This window comes from Dermochelys coriacea, chromosome 2, assembly GCF_009764565.3.
Source record: "Dermochelys coriacea isolate rDerCor1 chromosome 2, rDerCor1.pri.v4, whole genome shotgun sequence".
Taxonomy (NCBI): Eukaryota; Metazoa; Chordata; order Testudines; family Dermochelyidae; genus Dermochelys; species Dermochelys coriacea.
Genome location: NC_050069.1, coordinates 30275442 through 30297299, shown reverse-complemented (window position 1 = coordinate 30297299; position 21858 = coordinate 30275442). Strand labels below are relative to the sequence as shown.

At 41.4% G+C, this 21858-nt stretch overlaps 1 protein-coding gene across 3 annotated transcripts in view; it reads right to left on the bottom strand.

Annotated features, from left to right (window-relative positions):
- The window catches only part of CSMD3 (CUB and Sushi multiple domains 3), a 1226382-nt gene that overhangs the window by 631543 nt on the left and 572981 nt on the right, over nucleotides 1–21858 (bottom strand). For all 3 annotated transcript variants that reach the window (XM_038390468.2, XM_038390469.2, XM_038390471.2), the window contains one exon: nucleotides 9267–9379. In XM_038390468.2, coding sequence (XP_038246396.1) covers nucleotides 9267–9379 — 113 coding nt within the window. The remainder of the gene's footprint in view (nucleotides 1–9266; nucleotides 9380–21858) is intronic.

Here is a 21858-nt window from a genome sequence, read left to right as displayed (position 1 = left end):
AATGCCATTGAAAAGTTCAGCCTTCTATTAGCAGCGCCTGTTAGAGGACTCAGGTTCCCCTTCCCTACCTCTCCTCTCAGCATTCGGGCACATTCTGAGGGAGAAGATATAAAAGGGGCAAGGCAGATGTCGCCCCCTCAGTTCATTCCATTGCTAATGCAGAATCATGGTTAGCTGGGATTCTGCAGAAGAGGGGAAGGTGGGTGGGGAGTATGAAGAACCCTTGTAAAAAAGTAAACAACCATGAGAGAGAGAGAGAGAGAGAGAGAGAGAGAAGGTAAGGACTGCAGAACTGATCTATCAAATTGGGATCTGATCTAGCTGCAATATTTAAGACATCATTCTTAATAAACGTATGTGTTGAACTCAATACGACCATTTAATACATTTCAATTAGTGGGACATGCCTTAAATATGCTATAAAAGCAGCCATTGAACTAGTGGAGTGTGGAACATGGGGGAGACCATGAGGAATTGTTATAACTTTCTTCTATACACAGCCAACACATCAAGATAATGTTTTGGTGGAAATGGTATTTCCCTTTCGGTTACTCACATATGAAAAAAGAAAAGGAGTACTTGCGGCACCTTAGAGACTAACAAATTTATTTGAGCATAAGCTTTCATGAGCTACAGCAAGTGAGCTGTCGCTTACGAAAGCTTATGCTCAAATAAATTTGTTAGTCTCTAAGGTGCCACAAGTACTCCTTTTCTTTTTGCGAATATAGACTAACACGGCTGCTACTCTGAAACCTGTCACATATGAAACTGTTTTTGAAATTCTAAAATCTTTGGTCCTATCTAAATTGAAAGTTAGCACTTTTTTATTATCCAAACAATTTAATTTGTACTCTGTCTTGTGTAAATATGGTCTGGGACACCCGTAGAGTAATGGATCGATTGATATGGAAATCGGAAACAACTTTAGATATAAATTTTGGGTGAGGACAAAGAACTACTTTATCTTTATGAAAAATTGTAAATGAAGGGCCAGCCACTATGGCATGAAGTTCACGGACCCTCCTGGCTGAAGTTATTGCATAAATGTGGTTTTAACTGAAACATGAAATAGAGAAGAAGAAGAAGAAAACAACTTTGAAGGATGGAGACATAAGCTTTGTTAGCACAAAGTTTAAATTCCATGAGGGAATCGGCTCTCTAACAGGGAGATAAAGATTTAGCAAACCTTTCAGAAACCTCTTGGCAATTCTGTGAGAGAATAAAGATTTACCATCTATTTGTATATGAAAAGCTGCTATTTTACTAGATGTACCTTGGGTGATGCAGTAGACAAACCCTTATTCTTAGGAACAGCAAATACTCTCATATGGATTGAATAAGAACTGACTCAGGACATTATCACGTACCATAATGAAGGTCTTTTCTATTTTAAATAACTTTTTCATGTTTATTGTCTTCTAGCTTTACCTAAAACACATTGTACTTCTGCATCCTATTGCCCACATTGTCATATGCAACTAAAGTGGATCTGGATAGTACACCTTTCGTTGCTGTTGTCACAGGCAGTCCGGTGATATTGGTAAGCATTTGTAATTTCCTTTGGAAAGAAGGAGTAAGTCTGTTTTCTACTGTCGTGGCTAAGTTGGGATGATAAGGATCACCCCAGTTTGGCTGAATCTTGTCTGAACTTCACAACCTTCAACATTAGAGGGAATGGTAGGAAAGCATAAATCAGCTCTGTATCCCAGCTGAGGAGGAATGTACCTGTAGGAAGTGAGCATATGCTCATTATCTTGAACAATAATGATGGCACTTGACATTGAACCTTGTGGCAAATAGGTCTATATTTGGCATACTCCAAAGAGGAAAAAATGTCCTGGACCAGAGTCTCCTTTAAGGACCACTTGTGCATCTGGGAAGAGTCTCTGCTTAGTTGCTCTGCTAACTCTTTGACAGATCCTCCACATGCAGAACTACTGTATAAATCTTGTGCATTATATACCAATCCCAATGATTTATTGCCTCTTTGCAAAGCTGTAATAACTGAGCCCCTTCCTGTTTGTTTACATAGTATATTACCATCCTATTGCCTGTGGCCATTTTAACCAAGGTCCTTGCACCTGAAGAAGGAATGATCTGAGAGCCAAACAAATTGCTATTAGCTCCAGAACACTGATATTAAAGTGACACTCTTGCCGACTCCACAGGTTTTTTGTTAACAAATTGTTGAAGTGTGCCCACCAGCCTGTTTTGAGGTGTCTTTTGTTTTCATCATGGAAGGAGATGGAGGGTTGATACATGTTCCTGGTCCCTCCACCATAACAGAATTTCTGGATTTTCTTTGGAATGGTAACAATTAGCTTCATGTTGTCTACTGAAGGTCTGAAGCTTCTTGCCAAACAGTGTGGAAGGGATCGCATTCTTAGTCTTGCATAAGGTATGACATAAGTATTTGATGTCATAAGACCCAATAGGGAGAGGGAGAAACTTACTCTCTGAGATGGACTTTAAAGCAGAGACTGAATGGTAAATTTCAGTTTCAGAAATTTCTTCTCCAGCAGATGAGTCCTCACCATGCTGGAGTTTAAAAGTGCTTCCATGAAAAAAAATATTTTGTGATGGGGTCAAAAGGTATTTCTGTTTATCTAAAAGACCAACTTTCGGAATAGAGAGCCTGTGAATTGAGTGACTCCTTTCAGATCATCTTCAGAAGATACTTTTTAGGAGTCAATTGTCTAAATAACGAAAATCAAAAATCCCTTGTCTTCTTAGAAAAGCTGCTACTACAGACTGACATTTTGCAAAGTGCAGTAGAAAGGCTAATGGGGAGAATCCTGTACTGGAAATGGTCCTGTCCTGTGGCAAAAAGAAAGGTACTTCCTGTGTGATGGTCTTATCAAAGTAAGCATCTTTGGTTTTCTACTCTCAATCTCAATCTAGACGGGAGAAGGAAGGAGGGGATAATGGATCCTAGTGTTATTATTTTGAAGCAAAACTTTCAGATGTATCTGTTCAGTTCCTCAGATCCAGGATTGGACAAAGGCCACCAACTTCCTTTGGAAGTAGGAAATATCAGGAGTAGAAACCTTGATATCTGAGCTCTACAAGAACCTCATATATTGTTCCCTCTCTTAGTAGAGAATTGATTTCAATTCTTAACACAGACTCACAAGAAGGGTCCCTGGATATGGAGAGAGAGGGAGGATTTTGAATTGGATGGTATAACCATCTTGTATAGTGTCCAAAACCATATGTCCATAGTGATTTTTGCCACTCATTGTAAGAACGGCATAATCCGACTCCAAATGTTAGGGAAACAGAATTCAAGGTTAAAATGTTTTTCTCAAACTTCATAGAATCATAGAAGTGCAGGACTTGAAAGGACCTCAATAGGTCATCTAGTCCAGTCCCCTGCACTCAACGACTATGTATGTAATAACTAGACCATTCCTGACAGGTGTTTGTCTAACTCGGGGTGGACAACCTGAGCCTGAGAAGGAGCCAGAATTTACCAATGTACATTGCTAAAGAGCCACAGTAATACATCAGCAGCCCCCCATCAGCTCCCCACCCCCCACACATTCCCAGCGCCTCCCACCCACCGGCAGCGCTGCCGATCAGCGCCTCCCCATCTCTCCCGGCACCCCTGATCAGCTGTTTTGTGGAGTGCAAGAGGCTCTGGATAGGAGAGGGAGGAGTGAGGGCATGGCAGACTCCGGGGGGGGTGGGAAGGGGTGGAGTGGGGGCCAGGCCTGTGGCAGAGCCAGGGGTTGAGCAGTGAGCACCCCAGAACATTGGAAAGTTGGCGCCTGTATCTCCAGTCTTGGAGTCGATGCCTATACAAGGAGCCACATATTAAGTTCTGAAGAGCAGCATGTGGCTTCGGAGCCACAGGTTGGCCACCCCTAGTCTAACCTGTTCTTAAAAACTTCCAATGACAGATATTTCACAATCTCCCTAGGCAATTTGTTCCAGTGCTTAACCCTGACAGTTAGGAATTTTTTCCTAATTTTCAACCTAAACCTCCTTTGCTGCAATTTAAGCCCATAGCTTCTTGTCCTTTCCTCAGAGATTAAGGAGAACAATTTTTCACCCTACTCCTTGTAACAACTTTATATGTACTTGAAAACTGTTATCACACCCTCACCCTCAGTCTTCTCTTTTCCTGACTAAACAAACCAATTTTTTTTTTAAAAAAGGAGTACTTGTGGCACCTTAGAGACTAACAAATTTATTAGAGCATAAGCTTTCGTGAGCTACAGCTCACTTCATCGGATGCATTTGGTGGAAAAAACAGAGGAGAGATTTATATACACACACAGAGAACATGAAACAATGGGTTTATCATACACACTGTAAGGAGAGTGATCACTTAAGATAAGCCATCACCAGCAGCAGGGGGGGAAAAGGAGGAAAACCTTTCATGGTGACAAGCAAGGTAGGCTAATTCCAGCAGTTAACAAGAGTATCAGAGGAACAGTGGGGGGTGGGGTGGGGGGGAGAAATACCATGGGGAAATAGTTTTACTTTGTGTAATGACTCATCCATTCCCAGTCTCTATTCAAACCTAAGTTAATTGTATCCAGTTTGCAAATTAATTCCAATTCAGCAGTCTCTCGTTGGAGTCTGTTTTTGAAGCTTTTTTGTTGAAGGATAGCCACTCTTAGGTCTGTTTTTTTTTTTCAATCTTTCATGTGAGACAGTTTCACAGGGATCGGCAACTTTTGGCACGCAGCCCGCCAGGGTAAGCCCACTGGCGGGCCGGGCCAGTTTGTTTATCAGCTGCATCCTCAGGTTTGGCTGATCTCACCTCCCACTGGCTGCGGTTCACGGCTCCAGGCCAATGGGGGCTGCAGGAACTGGCAGTCAGCACATCCCTTGGCCCGCGCCACTTCCCAAAGCCCCCAGTCAGCACATCCCTTGGCCCGCACCACTTCCCAAAGGCCTCAGAAGTTGAGGGAGCTGAGGCTACTCCTACATTTTCATCTGGAGAGGAGCTGCCTATGAGTTCATGCTGTTGATGAAAAATTTTGATTTGTGGGGGTGCAACACATTTCTCTTCCTCATCATATAAGAAGTCTTGGATAACCATAAGGGACCTTGGTATGGGATCCATTAGCATGGGATCTGAGTGTCCCAGATCCGAGTGTCTCAGACTGAGTGTCCTGGATCTGCAAAAATATTCCTGCCTCGGTGCAGATGCAAGGTGGTAGCTCTTGAAACAGGTTGAGATGGAAACTCTAGATTTGGGCAGAATGGCCAAAGCTTCCAGAGATACAATTCCCAGTCCTGCCAGCTTGTCCAGTTCAGTACAATATAACAGTTAGGAGATTGTATGCATTTACAAAAGTCCATCTCAAAAGAATGCCCCTTAGCAACTTAAAGATCTGGATAAATGGTTGGATCCAACTCTTCCTGTGAATGAGGGTCCAAGCCCAGATCTGACAAGGAATTTGTCATACCACTGAGGTAGGGATTTGCAATAGTGTCAGAGATAACAGGGGTCTTGGGATTTGGAGGTAACATAACCAAGGACTCACAAGGAATCTGAAGAAGGCTCACAATCATCCATGATCAGCAGCTGGAAGGAACTGATGCAACAACCATGGCAGGGCCCCTTGTATAGCCCTTCCCTCATGTTGTGCTCAAACACTGAGGCAAGAAGGGAAAGGAGGCATGTGAGCACTCTAACAGGCACTGCTAACAGAAGTCTGCACAATTCAATGGCATCAGTTGGAACATATCTTAGAAGTGGGAATTTGCAGAGGACACTTGAAAAAGAATTTACCTCCAACTTCCAGCTGAACAGAACTATCTTTCACACACCTAGGCACTCAGATACCATGGAGGTATTCAAATATCATAGTGATGAGTCAGTATAAAGTATACCATTTAGGGAAAAATATAAATTTAGGTAGATTATTCAAATAGATATGCAAATACACACACAGAAGAACAAAATGGAGATGAGAATGTAAATGGTCACCTTTGTGCTCTCCTTTCTACATACACACATAACATTAGTTTAGTTACTGAAGAACTACATTTCTGTGAAAGAATAAATGTACAACATGAATAAAATGGCATGTGTATAATAAGACATTGTCCACAAATGACCTGCCCTCTAAAAGTGAATCATGTAAATAATGAAAGCAGGTATTTAAGCTGTGCAAAATATCAAACCTCAAATTCTCTTTCAAATGTACCTACTGTTCAAGGTTTGCTGTATTCACAAACTGCACCCTCTGCCTCTGAAATATGGTGAACATGAGCTTGGGGTTTGGTTTATGTTTGTCTGTTCTGCATGCTTCATAAACCTGTCCACCTTCTCCTCTCAGCAGCTGCTTGTAAATATAATGTAAATAAGACTGGACTTCCTTGTTACATTAGCTGTCTTAAGGGGGACCCTGTACTTGGAGAGTCAGTATGGTCCTTTATGAGCTAAAATTATGCTAGACTTGGTTTTGAGTATGGCCCCTAAATATCATGGTGATGAGTTTATTAGAAGCATTATACATCAATATCCTTATGCAGCTCATTTCTCCTAGGGTGTGGGCTGTTCCCTTATCTTAAGAATGCTTTGTATGGACAGAGGACATTATGCCTCCTCACATCCACCCCACTCCTTGCTCACCCTGCAAAAAAAACTGTCAAGAAGGAACAGAGAACAATCTTCTGTTCTTCCTTCTTAGCAGCTGCACTGAGCTCACAGAGACAGTCAGAACTCTTAGTTGGTAAGCTCTAGAAGAAGATTTGCCAAGGTTCCCTAGAATGTGGCAGCCTTGGGTTTCCCTAACTACTATGCTAAAGATTGAAGAACTTCTCTCAGCCCTAGCTCAGTAGAGCTAGATAGCAAGGATGTGTGGATTTTTTACCACTTGTGCTATATGACTGAATTGTTTAACTTACCCAGAATATTCTTTAGGATGGAAGGAAGTGGCAATCCATACTGAGTGGACTTTAGAAGACCCCATTAGTAGACCAGCCACCCAGCAACATAAAGGACCAGAGGGATGCACTGGAAGGAGTCACATAGGCCCAGAAGAAACAAGCATATGTATATAGAGAGTAGAGTGTGTGGTAGATCATGTTTCCTCCAGCCAACAGTAAGGTAAAATGAGGGACCAGACTTGTTAGGGGAAACAGAACACCAGATGAGTACTCCTTGCGATGGGGAGAAGGAGGAATGATTCAAGGGTAGAATAGTGGGTACCATCTGTATTGGGTTCCCCATGGAGGCTTAATCTTCCAAACAAGCCTTCAGGTATTGGCTCACTTTCAACTCTTTTGAAGTAAAATGCATGTTCATATTGTTCTAGTATCATTAATGAATACACTAAAACTAGATAGCAACATAATCCTATCTTTAGTCAGATGACCTTTGAATCTACTCCTCCACGTCTGACCTACCTACACATGCCCAGGCCCAAATCTCTTCTTATCACATTGATACCTCCTTATATATGTTCTATCGATACCTTAAATTTAAATGGCAAAAAAATGAACTTCTAATCTTTTCTCCTAAACCCTTCATCTCCTCAGTTGCTCCATCTTTGCTGACTTTGCCTCTACTCCTTCTCCCCAGCCCAACCAATCAAGCTTGCAGTATTGGAGTTTTCTTTTACTTATTTTACTTCCTCCTTAAATCCAGGTTCTCTCCAAATCTGCTTACTTTTTGTGCAAACTTCTTAAATATTTCTTCAAATATATCCCCTTTGGCAAAACTCCTGTTACCATCATTGTTTTCTTTCACCCAAAGTACGGTAACCTCCACATTTCTAGAATTTGTGACTCTCACAGCAACTCTTTTCAATATACGCAACATTCTGCAACTAAATAACCTTCTCCCACCACTCTGACCCTCTCCTCAAATCTCCTTTCTTGGTCCCAGTGTTCTCCTGCATTAAGTTAATACCTGCTCTTATTTGTAAGGCTTGCCATTCCTCTGACCCTGGCTATATCTCATCTCCTGTCCCTCCCCACTTTGCTCTCTGGAATCTGTTCACTCTTTTGATCTAGTTATTTTCTATTGCTTCTCCTCACAATCTCACTGTCACATTGTCCCCACACCTGCTTCTTACACCTGAGATGACATCATTCTTCCTGAACACCAAGCATCCTCACCTCCTCCTTCAAATCCCTGTTCAACACCTATTTATTTTCATCTATCCATCACTGACAAACTCCTTTGTGCTCACTTTTCCATCCTTCTCCCTGACCTAGATCTTTATTTTAAAATATCAATGTGAAAAAGATATGACTCACATGATTATTTGCTTTGACCTTTGCCCTTTCTTTCCACCTTTCTTTGTTGGCTCTCACCACATTTTCTGCTGCTCTAATTTAGCTACTAGGCTCTGCAGGGCAGGGACCATGTCATTTTAAAATCTGTGTCAAGCACCATGTGGGGCTATGGTGATATATCAGTATACCATTACCTCTGTCAGAAAATTTTTCTCTTTACTATTAAACTTTTGGGTGAAACAGATGTTTATGCCACATAGATAACCTAGGGTGAACAAGAGGATCCCACATGTTGTGGCCAAAGACAGACAGACAAAGTCACACATCACTGAGAACTGCCCTTTGACCAGACTTGATGGTTGTCTGAGGGATTCACGCTTCACTGCCATAAATTGGCTTGGCAAGCTCTACATCCGATAAGAAGACGACCACATAGATACTGATACATCTTCCCAAAAGCTCACAAAAGCAACAGCAGTTTCATCTTATACACTACATATCCTCCTCATGCCAAACCTGCTCAAGAACTTTGTTAGACAAGTTTATTTACACAACTGACTGATATACCTCAGTCTCAACCCACATATTATTCCAGACTTGGGCATCTGTTCAGATTGTTGTGATAGGCATGGGGGTTTAGGCACAGAAACTCATCTTTACATTTATTTACTATAAATCAAATTACATCTGTGTGCTTACACCTACACAAATTATGGAATGGGTTAATTTCTGAAGTGAAAATATATTTACTTGTATCAAGTGCCTGGATTTAAACAATCACAGAAGTATTTTATTTTGACTTTTCTACAACATACAACAAATAATAACAAACCTACTTTTCAGTTGTATTCTGAGGACTCAATCCTTCTAAGGACACAATCAGACATGTACAGAGCTGCTACACAGAGCTCCATGCACAGTCAGGGCCTAAGACATTTGGATGCTTTCAGTATTACTGAATAGGGAATGGAAAGCATTTCCTAGCATGCAAAATAAACCTTATATAATCATTTGCTTATATGTATGTACTGCTAAGAATGTCCACAGTAGCTTACTGTTACCTTTGTAGTTAACTTTGAAGCCAATTGATCCCACACTTTCATCTGTTTGAAGGTGTAACCACATCTGACTGTTCATGCTCACAATTAAATCTGGTACAAAACTTCCCGTTAATCTAAAAGAAAAACAAACAACAACAATATTTAATGAGAAAATCATCTGGATTTAAATATGAGTTTGTCACAGACACAAAATCCAGGTAAGGAAGCCTTGATTACAGCCTTCTGAAAACCAAAATATTCAGGTACAGAAAAATGAGTATGAGAAAATTAATAATTCTTAACTGTTTGTGGTTTGCAACTGTAAATAATAAAATCAGATTAATTTTGTTTCATCTGTGCTATTGACACTTAGACTTGAGAGAGGAAAAAGATAGAATCTATTAATTTTTTAAAGAAAGATTTTTTTTAATCACAGAATTTTACTGCTTTGTAATTATAGAATCATAAAACTGGAAGGGACCTCGAGACATCATCTAGTCTAGTCCCCCATACTTATGGTAGGACTAAGTATTATCTAGATCATTCCTGACATGTGTTTGTCTAAACTGCTCTTAAAAATCTCCACTGATGGAGATTCCACAACCTCCCGTCCTCCCATCAATTTATTCCAGTGCTTAACCACCCTGACAGTGAGGAAGTTTTTTCCTAATGTCCAATCTATACCTTCCTTGTTGCAATTTAAGCCCATTGCTTAAATTTTTCTTCCCAATTTTCTTCACAATTTTTCTTCCTCTTCCTTGTAACAACCTTTTACATACCTGAAAATTGTTATCATGTCCCCTCTTAGACTTCTCTTTTCCAAACTAAACAAACCTAATATTTTCAATCTTTTCTAGACCTTTAATCATTTTTTGTCACTATTCTCTGGACGTTCTCCAATTTGTCCACATCCTTCCTGAAATGTGGCGCCCAGAACTGGACACAATACTCCAGTTGAGGCCTAATCAGCATAGAGTAGAGCAGAAGAATTACTTCTCGTGTCTTGCTTACAACACTTCCGCTAATACATCCCAGAAGGATGTTTGCTTTTTTCGCAACAGTGTTACACTGTTGATTTATATTTAGCTCGTGGTCCACTATGACCCTCAGATCCCTTTCCATAGTACTCCTTCCTAGGCAGTCATTTCCCATTTTGTATGTGTACAACTGATTGTTCCTTCCTAAATGGAATACTTTGCATTTCTCCTTCTTGAATTTTATCCTATTTACTTCAGACCATTTCTCCAGTTTGTCCAGATCATTTTGAATTTTAACCTATCCTCCAAAGCACTTGCAACCCCTTCCAGCTTGGTATCATCCACAAACTTTATAAGGTTTCAGAGTAGCAGCCGTGTTAGTCTGTATTTGCAAAAAGAAAAGCAGTACTTGTAGCACCTTAGAGACTAACAAATTTATTAGAGCATAAGCTTTCGTGAGCTACAGCATCCGATGAAGTGAGCTGTAGCTCACGAAAGCTTATGCTCTAATAAATTTGTTAGTCTCTAAGGTGCCACAAGTACTGCTTTTCTTTTTGCGAAACTTTATAAGTGTACTCTGTATGGCAGTATCTAAATCATTGATGAAGATATTGAACAGAACCAGACCCAGAATTGATTCCTGTGAGACCCAAGCTGCCTTTCATGTTCAAAATCTCAACCAGTTCTTCCCTATTTGTCAAAATCAAACAGCCTGTCCTCTAGTAGCTTTCTCCACCTTCTGAACTAAAAAAAAAAGTGTCTCCAATATATTCCCAAAATTTGTGGGATAATCTGTGTCCTGCTGTGTTATTTTCCCAACAGATGTCTGGGTAGTTAAAGTCCCCCATCACCACCAAGTCCTGTGCTTTGGATGATTTTGTTAGTTGTTTTAAAAAAGCCTCATCCACCTCTTCTTCCTGGTTATATGGTCTGTAGTAAACCTACCATGACATTCCCTTTGTTTTTCACCCCTTTTATCCTTACCCAGAGACTTTCAACAAGTCTGTCTCCAATTTCCATCTCAATCTCAGTCCAAGTGTATACATTTTTACTACCAACCACCACCCAACTACAAACCACCCTGTAGAAATGTAAATGTCAGAGCTAGAAAAGCTCTGGAAGGGTAAGGATCCCTTCAGAAAATTGTCCTCAAGTCATTCATTTTTCTGGATATTCCATTCTATTGTTCCCTCCTATAGTCATAGTGATCAGTGGAGATTCACAAGACTGGGTCAACCCTGCAGCAACTCTGCCTCTACCCTTGTTCTCTGTCCACTCCCTCTACCAGTCCCTTTGGTCTCCCTAGGATTGCCCCTACCATTACTCCCTCTGGGTCTTCTTTCTCTGGAGCATCTCATGAAGTAAAGTCTGTCATTACAGGTTCTTATCTCTGTAATGTATTTAATTTTGATGTATTTATTAAGTGTTAATTAATGCACTATGGGAGTCCCACTTCAGCCCACAGTATAAATTGATCCCCTTCTTTTCATATGGTTTGCCCATAGGGTTTTCTGCAGCCCTAGGGCAGCCAGCAGTAACCCCTGTGCCTTTGCAATGGGGTGAGGGAAGGAGACCATGGGTTCCCCATTTATGTGATTTGCAAGAAGTGTTAACATTACTCAGGGTACCAAATGTGTTTAAATGATATAAGTGCCTTGAAAAATCCAAAAGCAAGCTCATTTTCATTTTTCATGTAATAATCTCATATATAGTATACACACATTTTTCATTAAGTATATGAGTTTAATGTATTATTATTATTGTTGTTGTTATTATTATTATCTAGGTTACTGGGTTTTTTTCAGTGTGGAAAAATCTGTGATATTTTACAGGTCGAATGACTGAATGACATAATACCCCCCCACCCAAAATCCGACACTAAGTCTGGTAATTTTGTCAAGTGTCCGTCGTGCAACATGATGTCCCCCTGAAGCATGGGGCCCCCCAAAGCATGGGGCCTGGAGCAATTGCCCCAGTCCATCCCAAGGATGGGACGCTCTGCTTGGGCACCACCAAAAATTATAGAAACCTGGTGCCCTTTCAACCACTAGAACATGCAATCTCTCCAGAGTAGGAACAAAACCTGAAGTAACTATCTCTTTCAAAAAGGGAAACCCTTTATTTAGCTCATTTTAAGTTAAACTGTTTCATATCATCTCAATAAGAGGCAATAAAAAAATAATCAATTTATGTTTGAACTCAGGAAAGTATGTGTTTCAGAAAAAAAATCCAATATTGATTTAAAAATTGCCAGTGGTAGAAAATCAATCACAACCATTATTAATTTGTTCCAATGGTTAACTAGTCATTGAATGAAAGAAAAAGAAAAAAGAGTGATTCCATATCTCAATGGTTAAGGTATTCACCTGGGAGTGGGAAGATTTTTGTTCAAATCCCTACTCCAAAGCAGTCAGAGTGCGGATTTGCACCCTGGTGTCCCACATCCTGGATGAGAACTCTAACCACTGAGCTAAAAGTTCTAAGGGCAGCAGCAGAGTTTTGTGCAGGGCCTGACCTGTTATGCAACCTCTGAGATTGCCTTCCAGATTGGGCCTCACAGGCAAGACCGGTGAATACCTCATTTGATGCTCTTGCATGGACTTAGACATGAGCTAAGCACCCAGGCATTAGGACAGGGAGCTGTCCAGTGGCAGAATTTTAGGTGTATAGGGGACTTTAATGGCAGAAACTTGGATGCCTAGAGACTTTAGGTGCTACAGGATTAGGAAGCAGCTAAGATCTACAATCTTTTGAATATCTACATTTTGGATTTAGGCACCTAATGTGGCACTTAGGTGCCTAAATCCCTTTGTGGATATAGCCCTAATGAAAACTGTATTTGGCAGAATAGTAGACACCACTTCATTTTATAATATGTCTTTTTTTTCTTTTCTTTTTCTTTTTTTAAACAGAATGTCTATTGAACAGCTTTTTTTCCAAGTTGGCAGGGATCTGTCTATAAGAACAGATGGGTTGCAACTAATTTAGCTCAGTTTCCTTTCTTGAAAATGAAGCCAGGATCATTAGAAAGAGATCAGGCAATATCTAGAAATTGTTTATCTCCTAAAAAGGGCGTACAAAAATTATTTTCAAATTCAAGTCAATCGTTGAAGCTGTGCTGGAGCTTCAAAATGGATTATTTAAAATACATACTGTAGCTAATTTTAGAACTCTTCCCTGATCATCTTAGCCTGCTTCTGTTTAAATACTCTTTTTCTGTGAGAAATTCACCTCAGTTTCCCACATCTGTGTTCACAGATGGAACTACTATAAAGACTATTGCCAGCACTGGACAAATAACTGCATGGCAGAAATTAAATAATTAATGTATTAAATGCTTATTCCTGCTACAAAAAGAATATATCTTGCCATGACTGGCAATTTCATAAACTACCAAATTAATAACAGGATGTCTCTCCACTAGAACAAGCATTGGTGGACTGACCACCTCTAGATTTTGTCTCTGGTAGATGGCTGATTGTAGATTTTGGCAACAGCCATTGATAATTTCTAGACCTACATTTCATTTTGGTCTCAATGGAAAACATTTTTATAATATAGAACCATGGAAATTAGTACAATTTCTGTTTAATCAATTCATGTTTTCCACATTGTTGGAAATCGCCATTGTGCCCAAAATACCCAAACATTTTCACGGGGGAAAATGGCCCTAAACTTTCACAAGGTTTACCCCACTTCTGTAAAATTAAAACACTGACAATTCATTTTTTCACCCCTAGCACTTTCCTGAATGGCACTTTGCAAATTAGGAGCTAGATCCTCACCTGGTGTAATTATAGGCCCCATTGACTTCAATTAAACTACAAGAATTTACTCAAATTGATGGTTGGACCCCAGGTGCTTTGGGTAATAAGAGTCTAGCAGTGCCTGGTATAATTAGTAGGTTCAGACACTGATAATCTTCCTAATTAGCCTTGGTAAAGTGGCAGGTAAACACGTCTAACAAGGATTTGATGGCAATGTTCGCGGGTAGGACCACGCATTTTCACCGTATTACATGAAAATCTGCAGGAAGAAAAACAATTAAATTGGACGTGTGTGTGAGTGAGAGAGAGAGAGAGAGAGAGAGAATGACCCAGGGTCCAGTTCCCCAGCTGCAATCACTCTTATTATTTATCTACAGCGGAAAAAGCTTCAACAGGAGAGACTGAAGGAGCCTCACATTGGAATAACCCCTAGCTCTGTCATTATTCTCTTGAGAAGTGGAGACACCTGTTCAGTTTTTTTTTCCCTCACACTCTAGCAGAGATGGGGAAATTAAACCTGGGTCTCTCCCATTCCAAGTGAATGTGGTTAAAAATTACAAGGTGGGTACCACCACCTTCTCATCTTGGACTTTGAATGAGCCTCTAAGCATACCTGTGGGATGGAGCCCTGCACGTGACTTAGGTGGCCAAATGCTTGTCTTTCCCTGTTTCATGAATCACTTTGAGGCTTAGGTGGGAGATGTGTGTCCGGATGCCTAAAGGGAGACAGCAGTGCACATGCCCAGAGGCAGAAACTTAGGTGCCGAGGGAATTTTTACCCTGAAAAACAGGTGCTGAGTTTAGATGCCTACACGGTTCAGCAAGAGTTTAGTGGATCATAGTGGAGCCAAACAGGGACACAGCTGCCTAAGTACTTTTGTGGATTCCATCCCAGGCTCTAAGTGGCCCAGACAGGAAAAGATTTACAATGTTCTAATATTCCCTAATTATCTACTGCCTTGACTTACATTGTTAATTCTTCTTGGGAGATTTTATACCTAGTGACTGCCACAAGCCTTATTACAAACCAATTGATACTCAGACACTTGGGGATCAGAAACAATATCTATATGTCAGATGTGACCAGTCATAACAAACCAACACATCTCAAAATTCAAGTATGATTTAAAAAAAAAACATAGAACCTGCAAAATAATTTGAGGAAATCATGTTCTGGTCATCAGCAACCTTTGAACTGAAAATATTTGTTGCAATTTATTTGCTCAGCTCTCTATTCACCACAACTTCCCTGTTATACTTTACGTTCATCCTTACTTAATAGAATATCATGAGAATTTGAGTAATGCATTGATAAGAGAAAATGATACAGAGTTCATTCATATTCTTGACAGTTTCAATACTGTAATTTAATCATTCTGCAAAATATGCCTCATCATCAAATACATCATTGTAAAATATTAACACCTTTAATGAAACCAAACCAGTGCACAATGGTTCATTTGTCAAAATGTAAAAAATTGCTGCACTGTATCTGAATGTGTTACTGAAATTTAAGTGCCAAAGATAATAATACCAACACTTCATTTAAATGGTATTAGAACTTTAATAAATGCTGTCTCCTCATATGAGGCAATGTGGTCCAGGTAAGTAGGAGCACGTGAGTTCTAATTCTGTCTCTTCCTGTGATTGCTGTGTGCTCTTGGAAATGTCATTTAACATCTGTGTCTCACTTTCCCTGTATATAAAACGTGGATAATAATCTTACTTTCTAACTTTTCAAGATAATGCGAATAATGATGTATGTACAGTCCTTTTAAGATATATATCACTATACAAATGTGATTGCATCGGAAATATTGAAGGCTTATCTACCTGTAACGCTGACAGACCCCAGTCATTGGTGGGTGGGATTGAACCTGGTACCTCTGGAGCTTACTGCATGAGCTAAAAGCCAGCTGCCTATAGAATAGTTTCTCTCTCACCATACCCAGAAGGTGTGGGATTTACATACTTCCCCTAGCTGAGGAAGCACATCCCGAGATTTAGAGACCTCCCAGTTGAAATCCCAGATGAGCCCCCACTTTTAACGCCAACAAGACCTCGGTCATCAGCAGGGAGGATCAAACCAGGGACTGCTGGAGCTTAGTGCATGAACCTCTACAGCATGAGCTAAAAGCCAACTGGCTGTTAACTAAGGCTGTAGAGCAGATTCATTTTCTCTCTCTCTCTCGAAGTCGGGGGTCTCAAACACACGGACCGCGGGGTTATTTCCTGCGGCCCGCCAAGCTCCCTGTGCCCCCCCTACTTCCCCGTAGTTATTTCTTGCAGGCCGCCAAGCTCCCCTCCCCCTGCTTCCCCATCCCACAGCATGCCGTGTCCCAGCTCCTCTGCCTACCTCCAGGCGCTTCCTGCGGCCAAACAGCTGTTTGGAGGTGTTTAGTGCTTTCCAGGAGAGAGGGGGTAGGAGCAGGGAGCCACGTGCTCAGGGGAGGAGGCAGAGAAGAGGTGGGGCAGGGGCAGGGATTTGAGGAAGGGGTTTGAATGGGGGTGGGGCATTGGGTGGGAAGTGGTGGGGCAGGGGTGGGGTCTCATGGAACGAGTGGAGTGGGGGCGGGGCTGGGAGTGGGGGTGTCAGTGAGGCAGCCCTCGGGCCAATGTACTAGTCCTTATGTGGCCCTTTTGGTGATTTGAGATCATTGCTCTAAGTGGTCTCAGTGCCACTAGATGCCACTCAGTGACATTAATTCAGAGAACACGACACCCAGGAGGTATGTGGGTTACATACACACAGTTTTTGTGCTGAATTAAGTCTACAGGGTGAGTTACTATGCATCAAGCCAGGCTGTGAATCTACAGTGCACGATCTTGCCACAGAGTAATATCCCAAAAAGAAAAGGAGTACTTGTGGCACCTTAGAGACTAACAAATTTATTTGAGCATAAGTTTTTGTGAGCTACAGCTCACTTCATGGGATGCATTCAGTGGAAAATACAGTGGGGAGATTTATATACACACACAGAGAACATGAAACAATGGGTTCCATCATACACACTGTAAGGAGAAAGAAAAGGAGTACTTGTGGCACCTTAGAGACTAACAAATTTATTAGAGCATAAGCTTTCGTGAGCTACAGCTCACTTCATCGGATGCATTTGGTGGAAAAAACAGAGGAGAGATTTATATACACACACACAGAGAACATGAAACAATGGGTTTATCATACACACTGTAAGGAGAGTGATCACTTAAGATAAGCCATCACCCACAGCAGGGGGGGGAAAGGAGGAAAACCTTTCATGGTGACAAGCAGGTAGGCTAATTCCAGCAGTTAACAAGAACACCATACAAAGCAAAGCTGCAGCGATTAGCAAAAGATCTTCTAAAGCAGTTCCAAGTAAAGAATATCAGAGGAACAGTGGGGGGTGGGGTGGGAGGGAGAAATACCATGGGGAAATAGTTTTACTTTGTGTAATGACTCATCCATTCCCAGTCTCTATTCAAGCCTAAGTTAATTGTATCCAGTTTGCAAATTAATTCCAATTCAGCAGTCTCTCGTTGGAGTCTGTTTTTGAAGCTTTTTTGTTGAAGTATAGCCACTCTTAGGTCTGTGATCGAGTGACCAGAGAGATTGAAGTGTTCTCCAACTGGTTTTTGAATGTTATAATTCTTGACGTCTGATTTGTGTCCATTCATTCTTTTACGTAGAGACTGTCCAGTTTGGCCAATGTACATGGCAGAGGGGCATTGCTGGCACATGATGGCATATATCACATTGGTAGATGCGCAGGTGAACGAGCCTCTGATAGCGTGGCTGATGTGATTAGGCCCTATGATGGTATCCCCTGAATAGATATGTGGACAGAGTTGGCAACGGGCTTTGTTGCAAGGATAGGTTCCTGGGTTAGTGGTTCTGTTGTGTGGTGTGTGGTTGCTGGTGAGTATTTGCTTCAGATTGGGGGGCTGTCTGTAAGCAAGGACTGGTCTGTCTCCCAAGATCTGAGAGAGCGATGGCTCGTCCTTCAGGATAGGTTGTAGATCCTTGATGATGCGTTGGAGGGGTTTTAGTTGGGGGCTGAAGGTGATGGCTAGTGGCGTTCTGTTGTTTTCTTTGTTGGGCCTGTCCTGTAGTAGGTGACTTCTGGGTACTCTTCTGGCTCTGTCAATCTGTTTCTTCACTTCAGCAGGTGGGTACTGTAGTTGTAGGAATGCATGATAGAGATCTTGTAGGTGTTTGTCTCTGTCTGAGGGGTTGGAGCAAATGCGGTGATATCGTAGCGCTTGGCTGTAGACAATGGATCGAGTGGTATGATCTGGATGAAAGCTAGAGGCATGTAGGTAGGAATAGCGGTCAGTAGGTTTCCGATATAGGGTGGTGTTTATGTGACCATCGCTTATTAGCACCGTAGTGTCCAGGAAGTGGATCTCTTGTGTGGACTGGTCCAGGCTGAGGTTGATGGTGGGATGGAAATTGTTGAAATCATGGAGTGATCACTTAAGATGAGCTATTACCAGCAGGAAGGTGGAGGGAGGAAGAAAACTTTTTGTGGTGATAATCAAGGTGGGCCATTTCCAGCAGTTGACAAGAACGTCTGAGGAACAGGGGAGGGGGGGAAATAAATGGGGAAATAGTTTTACTTTGTGTAATGACCCATCCACTCCCAGGCTTTATTCAAGCCTGAGTTAATTGTATACAGTTTGCAAATTAATTCCAATTCAGCAGTCTCTCGTTGGAGTCTGTTTTTGAAGTTTTTTTGTTGAAGGATACCCACTCTCAGGTCTGTAATCGAATGACCAGAGAGATTGAAGTGTTCTCCTACCGGTTTTTGAATGTTATAATTCTTGACATCTGATTTGTGTCCATTTATTCTTTTACGTAGAGACTCTCCAGATTGACCAATGTATATGGTAGAGGGGCATTGCTGGCACATGATGGCATATATCACAATGGTAGATGCGCAAGTGAACGAGCCTTTGATAGTGTGGCTGATGTGATTAGGCCCTATGATGGTGTCCCCTGAAAAGATATGTGGACAGTGTTGGCAACAGGCTATGTTGCAAGGATAGGTTCCTGGGTTAGTAGTTCTATTGTGTGGTGTGTGGTTGCTGGTGAGTATTAGCTTCAGGTTGGGGGGCTGTCTGAAGCAAGGACTGGCCTGTCTCCCAAGATCTGTGAGAGTGATGGATCGTCCTTCAGGATAGGTTGTAGATCCTTGATGATGCGTTGGAGAGGTTTTAGTTGGGGGCTGAAGGTGATGGCTAGTGGCGTTCTATTATTTTCTTTGTTGGGCCTGTCCTGAAGTAGGTGACTTCTGGGTACTCTTCTGGCTCTGTCAATCTGTTTCTTCACTTCAGCAGGTGGGTATTGTAGTTGTAAGAATGCTTGATAGAGATTGTGTAGGTGTTTGTCTCTGTCTGACGGGTTGGAGCAAATGCAGTTCTATCGTAGAGCTTGGCTGTAGACAATGGATTGTGTGGTGTGATCTGGGTGAAAGCTGGAGGCATGTAGGTAGGAATAGAGGTCAGTAGGTTTCCGATATAGGGTGGGGTTTATGTGACCATCGCTTATTAGCACCATAGTGTCCAGGAAGTGGATTTCTTGTGTGGACTGGTCCAGGTTGAGGTAGATGGTGGGATGGAAATTGTTGAAATCATGGTGGAATTCCTCAAGAGCTTCTTTTCCATGGGTCCAGATGATGAAGATGTCATCAATGTAGCGCAAGTATAGTAGGGGCATTAGGGGACGAGAGCTGAGGAAGCGTTGTTCTAAGTCAGCCATAAAAATGTTGGCATACTGTGGGGCCATGCGGGTACCCATCACAGTGCCCCTTATTTGAAGGTATACATTGTCCCCAAATGTGAAATAATTATGGGTGATGACAAAGTTACAAAGTTCAGCCACCAGGTTAGCCGTGACATTATCAGGGATACTGTTCCTGAGGGCTTCTACATCCATAGTGGCCAGGATGGTGTTTTTAGGAAGATCACCGATGCATTGTAATTTCCTCAGGAAGTCAGTGGTGTCTCGAAGATAGCTGGGAGTGCTGGTAGCGTAGGGTCTGAGGAGGGAGTCTACATAGCCAGACAATCCTGCTGTCAGGGTGCCAATGCCTGAGATGATGGGGCATCCAGGATTTCCAGGTTTATGGATCTTGGGTAGCAGATAGAATACCCCAGGTCAGGGTTCCAGGGGTGTGTCTGTGCGGATTTGTTCTTTTCAAGGATTTTCTTGAGCAAATGGTGTAGTTTATTTTGGTAACCCTCAGTGGGATCAGAGGGTTGACAGAGCCAGAAGAGTACCCAGAAGTCACCTACTTCAGGACAGGCCCAACTCACCAGCAATCACACACCACACAACAGAACCACTAACCCAGGAACCTATTCTTGCAACAAAGCCCATTGCCAACTCTGTCCACATATCTATTCAGGGGAAACCATCATAGGGCCTAATCACATCAGCCACACTATCAGAGGCTCGTTCACCTGCGCGTCTACCAATGTGATATATGCCATCATGTGCCAGCAATGCCCCTCTGCCATGTACATTGGTCAAACTGGACAGTCTCTACGTAAAAGAATAAATGGACACAAATCAGATGTCAAGAATTATAACATTCAAAAACTAGTTGGAGAACACTTCAATCTCTCTGGTCACTCGATTACAGACCTGAGAGTGGCTATTCTTCAACAAAAAAACTTCAAAACCAGACTCCAACGAGAGACTGCTGAATTGGAATTAATTTGCATTAACGTAGGCTTGAATAGAGACTAGGAGTGGATGGGTCATTACACAAAGTAAAACTATTTCCCCATGTTATTCCCCCCCTCCAGCCCGCACTGTCCCTCAGACATTCTTGTCAACTGCTGGAAATGGCCCACTTTGATTATCACCACAAAAAGTTTTCTTTTTCCCCTCCCCTTCTCCCCCCCCCACCTGGTAATAGCTCATCTTAAGTGATCACTCTCCTTACAGTGTGTATGATAAAACCCATTGTTTCATTTTCTCTGTGTGTGTATATAAATCTCCCCACTGTATTTTCCACTGAATGCATCCGATGAACTGAGCTGTAGCTCATGAAAGCTTATGCTGAAATAAATTTGTTAGTTTCTAAGGTGCCACAAGTACTCCTTTTCTTTTTGCGAATACAGACTTACATGGCTGTTACTCTGAAACCAGTAATATCCCAGATATTGACAGAAAGGAACAAGTACAGAAAAGGGCCACAAAGAATAGTTAGGGTTTACCTTATGATAAAAAGGGTAATATTGCAAAGGGAGAGTTATGATGAAAGTCTATAGATTCTTGAAGTGTTTAAATGCCAAGGAGATAGAGTAAGGTTCAAGGCTGTATAATTAGGAGTAATTGGATGAATTTAAGAAAGGGAAAAACAAGGTGAATATCAAAAAAACCTTTCTGACATTGTGCACTATGATCTAGTAAGCTTTGCTATAGACTCTTAAGGGATGTGATAGAAGCCTTATTTCTCAGGACATTTAAAAACACTTTAAAACAAATGACTAGAAATTGTACTATAAGGAGTAAACTTGCATTGGCTTGGTGTGGACTAGATGTCCTAGAAGTCCTTTTGCATTTCTAACTGATGATTTATTTTGTTTGAACAATTATGTTTATTTTTCTCCAGGATTGCACTTTTATGTTTGATTAATTTTATACTGATACATCATACCCACTTGAGAAGCTACCATTTTGTTTTCCCAACACTTTCATTATATGAATTCCTATATTCAGAGTTTAAAACTCAGTTTTGAAAAATAATCAGAGTGAAAGTTGGCACATAAAGCCTCTGTTGAGAAGTGATTATTAAAAAAAATATTTGTTAATAAAAATATTAACCCTTCTTCCCATTTGCACATTATTTACGCAGCTATTTCCAAAAGACCAACCTCTTA